The sequence below is a fragment of the Hibiscus syriacus genome, unplaced genomic scaffold, assembly GCF_006381635.1.
Source record: "Hibiscus syriacus cultivar Baekdansim isolate YM2019G1 unplaced genomic scaffold, ASM638163v2 tig00110569_pilon, whole genome shotgun sequence".
In the NCBI taxonomy this organism is placed as follows: domain Eukaryota; kingdom Viridiplantae; phylum Streptophyta; class Magnoliopsida; order Malvales; family Malvaceae; genus Hibiscus; species Hibiscus syriacus.
The window spans coordinates 1,236,137-1,246,944 of NW_024062784.1; the positions used below are offsets into that span (position 1 = coordinate 1,236,137).

General features: G+C 33.0%; 1 protein-coding gene and 1 pseudogene across 1 annotated transcript; one reads left to right on the top strand and one right to left on the bottom strand.

Annotated features, from left to right (window-relative positions):
* Positions 1 to 1,210: 1,210 nt before the first annotated feature.
* On the top strand, positions 1,211 to 2,082 carry LOC120132561. The gene is made up of 2 exons (XM_039149303.1): positions 1,211 to 1,557; positions 1,651 to 2,082. Exons 1-2 carry the CDS (start codon positions 1,287 to 1,289, stop codon positions 1,875 to 1,877), a joined length of 498 nt encoding a protein of 165 aa, XP_039005234.1. The 5' UTR covers positions 1,211 to 1,286; the 3' UTR covers positions 1,878 to 2,082.
* A 4,043-nt stretch (positions 2,083 to 6,125) lies between these two features.
* LOC120132654 lies at positions 6,126 to 10,712 on the bottom strand (annotated as a pseudogene).
* Positions 10,713 to 10,808: the final 96 nt, after the last annotated feature.

Consider the following 10,808-nt stretch of genomic DNA (forward strand, 5'->3'; position numbering starts at 1 on the left):
TTCAAAGGGAAACTAGGCAGCCTGTGAACCACATAATTAGATTTGTTGACGGTCCAAAAAGGTGAAAAGTAGGAGATTTATGTGAGATTTACCATTAATTACTCTCTCTCTTTTTTCTAGTACAAACCACCCGTTTCTGAATCTATTTTTTTAAAATCCGACCCTATTCAATTGAATAAAATAAAAAAACAATCGATTTCAAATTAAATTATCATCTAATTGTAAATACAAGGAGAAAACAATGGTATAATGGACATAAAGTTAGGATTTATTGTATTTTTTTGTGATTTTTTCTTGTATTTTATTATAGATAAAAGATAATTTAATCTATAACTGATTACTCTATAAAGATTTCTTTAAGTGAATTTTGTGTATTTATTTATTTTATTGTTTTCATTTTATAATGTATTATTCAATATTATTTGCAACAAATATATTTAAGTTGGATTTTTATTCGCACGAACCAAAGCGATTTTGGAAGTAAAAGAATTGTTGTTATTTCTTAATGTATCGAATTTAAGCACCATAAATGATAGGAATATGAGCGTTTAATGTTAAATGTTTAAAAATTATATTTGCATAGATGTTACTATATACTTACTCTAGATTAATAACAAGAAAAATTGAATTTTCATTCATAAAAAGATAAATGTTCAAATGATATGCATCCTAATTATTTATCGAAATGATACTTTTAGATTAAAAGTATTATTTAAATTAAAAATGTTATTTAAATAAATATTTAGAGATGCATATCATTTAAATATCTCTCTTAATTTTAAAATGTTATTTAAATAAATAATTAGAGATGAGTATCATTTAAATATTTAATTTTATAAAAATCTCAATGTAAAAATAAGTACTGAAATTATATCTAGAATTTTTTTTTGTTTCTTAAAGAATTTTTTTTATTAAAAACAGGTGTCTAGTATTTTATGCATTACACTTTTAGGTGTCTATCGTTAAAAAAATTGTTAAGTAATATATATCAAGTTTATATTTTTTTTAAATGAAATATTATGTCAAAAATTTGAGTGTGACATGTATCACTTAACGATTTGTTAATGGTAGATACTTAAAAGTATAACGAAATAATATTTTATGCGCTAAAAGTTAATTTTGAATATAGTTTATGTATTATTTTTATATTAAGCCAAATTAAAATGATATATTTGGTTAAAAGAAAAAAGCTTTTCCGTTGGTGGTTTGGTTCTCTATAAAGATACTACAGCACATTTCCACCTCTCTGTCCAGATAGCTTCCTTTTTCCTTGCTCTGAAAAAAGAATGGGGAACTGCCAAGCTATTGATGCAGCGACTCTGGTTCTGCAGCACCCGTGTGGGAAAGTGGAGAGATTCTATTGGCCCCTGACGCCTCGTGAGGTTATGAAGATGAACCCCGGTCACTATGTGGCTCAGCTCATCTCCACCACCTTGTACCATTCACAGCCACAACAAACGCCCAATGTCAACCCTGTTCGCTTAACCAGGATCAAGCTCCTCCGATCCACGGATGCGCTTCTTCTCGGCCATGTTTACCGCCTCATCACCATCCAAGGTATCATAATCATATACACACATATATATATTCCGGTTGCTTGTTTTCTTTGGGTTTGTAATCAGGTGGTTCTTTTTTTCTTTGGATTCTCAGAAGTGATGAAGGGTTTGTATGCGAAGAAACATGCAAAGATGAACAGAAACATACAATCTACGCCGGAGAAGCCTTATGAGAAGGCTGCTGTTGGTCGGATATCTGAAGCGGATAAGGCGAGCAAACAAGAAAGGCAACGATCGAGGTCGACAACATCGAGCAACTCAACCGGCAGATCAAAGACATGGCAGCCTTCATTACGCAGCATCTCCGAGGCTACAAGCTGAGGACATTTTCATTTTCATGTTTCTTGCCCCCATTAAATTGCTGCATAAGAGACATAAAACCCCCAAGCTTCTTTTTTAATTAACCTGTAAAAACCAATACATGCAGTTTCACTCTCTTTAGGATCCATATATAGGCTATCAAACCCAGAAAATCCCACCCCTTTCTTCAACCTGCAGATCTGAGCTATATGCATAATTGTACATCCCAAAAACAAATATGTAATCGGTTCCTAGTATTTTCCCCCTATTATCGTTTCTTTTTAGAAATTATATTCATGATCAACCATTATAATCATGTAAACAAACCTAAGAATATGTTATCAAATCGGGTTTGGATTCGATTCTAATGAACCGAAAAGGGATAATTTTATTCGATTTTTTCGGATTCGGGTATAACAAAAATTCACCTGACGATTAGATACAAGTGATCTTATACAACAGCAATGTCATTTGTTAGGGCAGCATTGCTGTTTTACAGAGCAATGAATTGAGAAGAGAATATGAATTATAAGTACATGGGGGGAGGTAGGTATATGTCAACAACAATTGTTTATGAAAGTAGGGTTGGGGCCATATATTCATATCGATTCTCGTGTATACTATAAATAAATAAATAAAATTTTCACTATTATTTTAAAACCAACAGGCTCTACTAAAATACAAAGGAATCGAGGTCATAATAATTGCCTTGATGGACCATAGCCTCTCTCTCTTATATGGTCCCTAAAGCTCCATAACTATGAATAGCTAATTAAAAGTAGAGGCACCAGCTGATAATGCCCCTCCTTTAATAGGTTAATTTTTGTAGTTTGAAATCTAACTATATATATATATATATATCATTTTAGTAAAATAAATTAATAAAAGAATATTATAAATTAATGTTATCTCATATTTTATATAACTATAACTAGCGGCAGATCTACAAATATTTTTGAGAATATATATATACACACACGTTAATAATATAAAAATTTTAAATGGGGTGGACATCATCATTAAAATATATAATTAATCGAAGAAAATTCGAGTTTCAGAGTGTACACAAAAAAAACTTTCAAGATAGGGGCAAAATCACCATCAAATGTCGGTAATTTTGTAAAATAAAAAATCTTTTGAGAATCATTATTTCTATAAAATTTTCAAAATGAATTACGTATTTAGTATTTAAACTATCAGTTTTGATAACTAAATTTTCTTCTTTTTTCAAAATTATACCTAGCATTTAAATTTTTATTCCATTTTAGTACTTCAATGTTAAAAACTCAATACATTTAGTACCTAAACTATCAATTTTGATACGTTTTAGTATCAAAACTTTTATTTTTTTTTTCAAAAGTTAACTTTAAATTTTGAATGGAGGCACTATAATGAAACAAAAAAAATAAACTTTAAGTGTGCTTTTAAAAAAATTAAAAATTTAAGTATTAAAATTGATAATTTAGATTCTAAACGTGTAATTTATCCTATTTTTTATTCACAATCTTATACTAAAATGACCCATTTAATAAGCATAAAGTTATTGCTCCACTTCACTATTAAGGCAACTGCAACCAACTTGAAAAAAATGGAGCTGAAACATTATGTGTAAACCATGAAATTAAATAGCTCCACTTCAAACGTATTTGAGGACTGCATTATATTTTGATTTATGAATTTGAAGAGAAGGGCCGCCCAAGTCCGTATAATTTAATCACTGTATAAAAATTTGGGTAAACTACATATTTAACACCTAAATTATCAGTTTTGATCCATTTTAGTACTTAAACTTCTAATATTTTTAAAACCATACATAACGTTTAGTTTTTGTTTCAATTTAGTATCTTACCGTTAAAAATTTAACGCATTTAGCACCTAATCTATCAGCTTTGATCCGTTTTAGTCCATAAACTTTAAAAACGTTAAATTTTGAATAGAGATACTAAAACGAGACAAAAACTAAACATTAAAAATGATTTTGAGAAAATAATTGAAAGTCTAGGTACTAAGATGGACTAAAACTAATAATTTAGGTATTAAACACATAATTTACCCTAAAATTTAACTTATCCTTTTTCGACATTCAAATTTTCATAATATTCTCCCTCAACTTATGAAGTAACTTCTTTAACATTTCGAATTATATTATTCCTTCTAATAAATCATTCATAGGGTGGAGTAACACAGAGGAACATGATCCCTTTTACCGTGGGCCATTGTTGGCATGCCTGATACGAACTTTGTCTCTACTGGTAGTATTAAATTCAACGGGATTAAAGACGACTCGCAGTTCCCCTACGCATTCAACTGTGCATTTGCGTACACTCAAAGTATGAAAACAAACGGGCACCTACCCTACACCAATTATTCCTTGCTGCTCTTTTACAACGAAGAATCGGGCTGTTCATCACCGTGGACTTTCAGGGTTTGGCAATCATCACATGTTCTTTTAATTGTTGGGATCGAATCGGGGACTGTGTTTTTAACTCTATTTGGACCCATTCTATGATTTGCACTCACAATAACATTACGGATAAATTAATGGTTTAGTATCTAAATTATCAATTTCGGGTTATTTTAATACAAAATTTTCAATTTTTTTAAAATCATACATAATTTTTTGTTTTATTTTAATACTCATCTATTAAAAACTTTAGTTTTTGTTTCATTTTAGTAGACCGTTTAAATTTTGACGTTTAACATCAAATTTTGAAAAAATTAAAAGTTTAGATACTAAAACGAACTAAATTTGATAGTTTAGGTATTAAACACCTTAAATTTTTAGCGATATAGTATTAAAATGAAATAATATTTATATTTTAAGTATGATTTTTTTTTAAAAAATAAAATTTAAATATTAAAATGAATCAAAATTAATAATTTAAATACTAAATGTGTAATTTATCCTATCATTATATCACCGACTAGAAACACTCATATGAAACTCGAGCTTGAGGTCAACACCGATAATCTTGGCATGCATTTAAAGCACATTTAGGGATCACTGACTCTTATTCATTACCGTGGACTTAGGGACTTGGGTGACGAGCTTCAAGCGTTGAATAAGAATAATGGTGCGGCGGCCCTAAGTCAGGCCTAGCGGCTATTTTCCCCAAAAATCACCCATTTAATCATTATTTCCCTGTCAAGTACTGTTCGGATTTTATTTCTAGATTTAATACTCTTGTGTAGGAAGGTACGCCCCTCAATCATGTATAAAATAATTTATAAAATAATATTTAAAGATTTTAATATAATATTTTTTTCATAATTTGATAAATCACAAGGTTCTTAATATTGAGGTCGTGAGATCGAGTCTTATGGAGGGCATTTCATAATTTGGAGATCTCATACGGAAGCTGCTCTCAACCTTGTGTTGGGGGCAGCCTACTATCTTACCTCCCCCTTACCTTATTACATATGGGAACAAGGGACAACTATTTAATATAATATTTTTTTCACACACAAAAAATAATAAATAAAGTCAACTTTTTAGACAAATATCACGTTAATAAAAATTAATTACATATTAGACACAATTTTAAAAATATTTATAAAAATAATATCCGAAATTTTTATACGTTTCACAAGACGCGTTGTAGGGGGCGCGTCTTACCCATGTGGTTCCAGATCAGCATAAGACGCGGTGTAGGGGTGTGCCTTCCTGCAAATGGTGTTTGATCGGGAAATAAAATATGAACAGTGTCTGACATAAAAATAATGATTAAATGGGTGATTTTTTGGAAAAATCACCAGGCCTAGCAGCTTCCTCTGAATGGTACAAACTCCATGAGAAAATAGCTCTTTTGTATTCATTATAAACATGCAACATAGACAATAAATTGGGCACTATTTGTTTGAAAACCCCAAAAATTTATTTATTAAAATAATACTCCAAACAATATTAGTAACAAAACAATTCTTCAGACTGTCCGAAATAGTACTATTATTCTTCACTATCCACGACGATGAGTTCATGAAAAAATGAGATTAAACTCGCGTTCTTGCAAAAAATAAGATAAAATCCCGCATTTTTATAAAAAAAATTAACGCATTTATTGTTAATTTTCCTCTAAAATTAAATAAATTTATCTGAAAAATTGATAGATCTCGCGCCTATAAAACATGAGATCTATTAAAATAATTTTATAAGACGCGAAATAATCTTACGTGAATAATTTAAGATACTAAAAACAAGATCAAACCTCGAGTTTCATAGATTTATTATTAATTAAATAAATTTATCTGAAAAATTGATAGGTCTTGCGCCTATAAAGCCTGAAATATGTTAAAAGAATTTTCGAGTCCCCTACACGAAAAGGGGTACCCACAAATTATATATCCATCTCGATACTCCAAATCCGATTACGGTCATATTAGAAACAGAAAGAGGATATCAAATCCCAGGTTTTTGAGTTTCGGCAAACAGGATATAGCAAGTAATCAGGACAATAATCATCCAAGAAATAGCTGAAAGCTTGGGTAAATACCATTCCCCCAGTTCACGCCCAAAGCCACTCCATTTGACGCCTCCAAATGGAGCTTGACAGAAGCATGGCTGTGAACAATTGACCCACACGGCGCCTACCTGCAGAGCCTGCATGAAAGAAGCAGAGGTGTCAAATATCATATCACACTTTGGTTGCATGATTGCGTGATGCTTCAAGCACAGATCCTACCTTGCTTACGCGATCACATCTTTCTAGATCCTTTGATACCACGGCACCTCCCAAACCGTAACTAAATAAAATATTAGAAAGGAGTTAGTCGAGCTCTGTGATCAAAATGATGAGGCCTTTGTTGCCCGGGGAGTGGAGGGTAGGGGTTGGTTAAAAGGGTAAAGGACGGCCTAAACGAATTGTATATGTTGACTTACTGGGTATCATTTGCCAATTCAATGGCTTCGTCTTCGGTTGTAAATGTTTTGACACAAAGAACAGGTCCAAACACTTCTTCTCTCCATATTTGCATGGAGATGGTTACGTCAGTGATGATGGTTGGTTCAACGTAGTATCCTTTCTCTAAATGCTGGCAACCATTTATGAATTAGAAATGCTAAAGGGTTTTAAAAGGAGTAAAATGCCAATCATCGAGAAGCAGAGAATTATACCTTAGGACGATTCCACCATACAAAATAGTTGCTCCCTCATTCTTAGCATTTGAAATGAACTTCATTACCTTTTCATACTGCGGCAGAATTAATCAAATATTTAATATGAAACCTTAGACACTACCATAATAGCCAAGTTTATGCAAATCTATCATATGCCATTTTTTCATTCTCCATTTAAAATTCTGAAGTCCGAGTCTGGATGGGATTATCTGGTGCTTGATAAGACTTCCTTTGGGGTAGTCCAAATTGAAACTTAAAATTATCTTATTCAACTCCTAATTCCTAGGCTATGTGTTATGTGCGCTAGATTCTCTATTTGCAGATAGTTTTCAATTCTGTTCTTATATATCTAACCTCTGTCCCAAAAAATGGTCCTTTCAAAGGAACTCCATGGTCCAACTTAAATATATAGTTAGAATAGGCTTCCTCGCCCACGTAGGGCGTTGGAATTTTTTTTCATATAGGGCTCTAATAAAATTATTTCTTGAACTGAGGTGTTTGCTACAGTGACCTCATTGGTCGCCAAGTGTTCCTTGCGACAAAGCCTCCTCTGTTGCAGCAACTCTTCCCTCGTTGTTGCACTGCAGCTCCATAGGTCGCCATGTGCTCCTGAAGACCTATGGAGGTCGCCTTGTGCTCCTGGAAATATATGGTGATCACTGTAGCAATCACCCTACTTAAACAAATAATTGTTCGACTGTATTATGTGAATAATTTTTTTTCTATTGCATTATTGAACCACTTTTGCCGTTAGAATATGAAACAATATACAGTAATAATTTTTTTCTTACCTGCCCTTTACTAACAATGGGACCCAGCTTGCAATGTTCTTCTAAGGGATCAGAAATTTTGATTTTCTCGCTCCATTTCACCAGCCTGTCCAAAAATTCTGCCGCAATACTTTCCTGTGAAAAAAACAACGAAGTTTGCCTAGTCAATACTTGGAAGAAATATATATATATAATCACAACTGGAAAAAAAACATGCTACAAGCTTAGTTCAAGAACTCAAGGTCGCAGAACCATAGTGTTATTTTTCTTGGATCAAAGGTATGTCTTTGACTTGAACCCTAATAAAATAAATTTCATGCAACCACTTTCCAGTACAAGAAGGGTCGTGAAGCTACAACGAGAAATAGAATAGTCACCAGTTACAACCCCTTTTTAGGAGTTTATCAGACAGGTAGAAATAACAATGAAATATGGAGCCCGTAAAGAGATATTTTTCCTACTTACTCAGAGATAGATATGGCAGAAACTACTGCATCCACAAGTGCTACGAAGGATATAAGAGTCCATGAGATTGGGATTTATTTCTTTTCTGTAGGCTGCTTATACCTTTGGTGTACTCCCATAACACAGTAATTATGGTCTACTGGTGTTTGTGGACCTTTTGAATTGGGATTCATACGGGATTGGTTTGCTGGATTAACGACTTGCTAATCGGACCCAAATAATGCTTGGCTAGTGTGCTTAATGTAGCCAGTTTATCAGTTTATGAATGGACTGGAATGGTTCCCCTCTTAGTTGTGCCAAGTGTGAACAAAATAATGTTAGAATAAATTTCACACGTGACGTAGCCTCATGCCACATGTACAATGAAATAAAAATGAAATCAATAACCATAAAGAACAAAATTGGTTCATGCACTTACATGCACCATAAGGCGGGATGTTGCACTGCAGATTTGGCCACCATTATAAAAGCAAATATGGTCCACTCAACAGCTATTAAAAGCACAGGTGACTAAATTAGCAACTGAATAAAGATATACTATTTTTCTGCAATGATGTTTCATGAGTAAAATATGAAAAATCTGTTCTGATGAGAAATAGAGGAAACATGAAGGCTTAAAAGTGATTCACATGGAACTAACCCTTGTCAATGTCAGCATCCTCAAACACAACTATTGGACCTTTACCACCAAGCTCTAAGGTAACAGACTGCCGCAAAACCATAAAGAAAATTTTATGCACATGATCATTAAAAAATCTCAGTGATCATATGCTAGAACTTCAACAAACCTTGACCCTTTGAGCAGCAGCTGTCATTATCTTGATTGCTGTTGTCGTGCTTCCAGTGAAGGCAACCTGTTAGCAACCAACTAGTAGCAATTAGTTTTGAAATGTTATTTTGAAAAACATCTTATGAATTTCAATTTCATAGAAACTATCACTGAAGAAAATGATTAAAATCAATCTAACCTTGTCAACACGGGGATGAGATGCCAAAGGTGCACCAGCATCAGTACCTAATCCAGGCAGAATGTTGAGGACACCGGCAGGAAGATCAACCTCCCTACACGCTTCTCCCAGCTCCAGACAGGTCCTGAAGTTGGAATGAGAAAAAAAATAAAAGGCAGATTAAAGGAAAACAAAAATATTGATCTCAAATGAAAAATCAAGACAAAATTCGCCCACATATGATTTATGAAAAGTGAAAAGTAACATGAAAACTGGAGCAAGCAAGTTGAAAGCATACACAGATGCCAACTCAGAAGGCTTCAATATTGCAGCACAACCTGCAGCCAAGGCTGGAGCAACTTTCCATATAGCCATCAAAAGCGGGTAATTCCTTCAAAACAAAAGATAAGAAATTTTCAGTCATTGGAAATCAAGACAACCATTAAAAGCAAATATGAGAAGAACCATTGAACTGTACAGCACTAAGTCCTCAAAGGATAAAGATTCCCATCACTAAAAGCAATACTGCATGAGCGGAAATAAATCTTAAACACTAAACAATATTCCAAACCATGGAAAGCCCTTAAATGGTCTCAAATAATGTAGGACACAATCAACATAAATCATCTTAATAAATCCACTTTGGAAGGCACCGTGCTTAAATTGTTCAGCCCCTAGCATCCACAATAAGTTTACAATCTAATATCAGGAGAATTGATTAAGTGAATTGATATACTTACTAGGTCCACTAATAATAGATATAGAAGTTAAAGACCAACACATCCACTCACTCCATTTTGTGATCTATATAGCAGATGAAACTAGCTTTACGCAAACCAAAAAACAAAACCAGGTTACGCAGATATCTCAAACGAGTATTGGGTAAATGGAGAAGAATAATACTTAAGGATGGTTTATCAAGAAAACACATGCAGTGTGGCCAACTAAGCAGAAAAATTATCAAGACAAAGAAAAGAAGTGAAAAAACAACGGTAACAGACTGGAGGTACCATGGGACAATCAACCCGACAACTCCAATGGGTTCCTTGATCACATAGCTCTTAAATGCCGTCAGAGGAAGGGAGATAGGAGCTTTTTGCTTGGCATCTAAACCTTCAGCAAGGTCTGCATAGTACTCAAAGCAACTGATAACATCATCCTAAAACACACAAATAAATAGGTTAAAATCCAACTGAAAATAGTAACATAACAGTTGGATATTTGTTGGGGGCATACCATGTCAGCTTCTGATTCTTTAAGTGGTTTCCCACAATCTACTGTTTCAAGTTTGGCAAGTTCAGGCTTTCTCTCTTTTATCTGGATTATTTAAAAACAACAGTAAATGATGGGTCATGACAATAAAAAGGCTGCAGTCATTTCCATCAACAAAGCAATCATAACAATTGCAAAAGCTAATAAACATACAGGTATTACAGTTAAAAGAAAACTCAGAAATTCTGCTTTAAAGTACAACAATTGCAAAAGCCAATAAACATACAGGTATTACAGTTAAAAGAAAAATCAGTTAGAAATTCTTCTTACAAGGAGAACACAAGTTCATCAGTTGAACAACAGTCTACAAAATGGTTGATGCATATAGAATATTGGCTTTTTTTATAAAATTAAAAGAAATAAATTTTGATATCGTAAAAAAATA

Excerpts from the sequence above, each read along its gene's own strand:
- LOC120132561 (XM_039149303.1), top strand. The coding sequence starts at position 1,287 with ATGGGGAACTGCCAAGCTATTGATGCAGCGACTCTGGTTCTGCAGCAC. Across the intron at positions 1,558-1,650 it reads CCGCCTCATCACCATCCAAG|AAGTGATGAAGGGTTTGTAT; the intron begins GTATCATAATCA and ends TTGGATTCTCAG.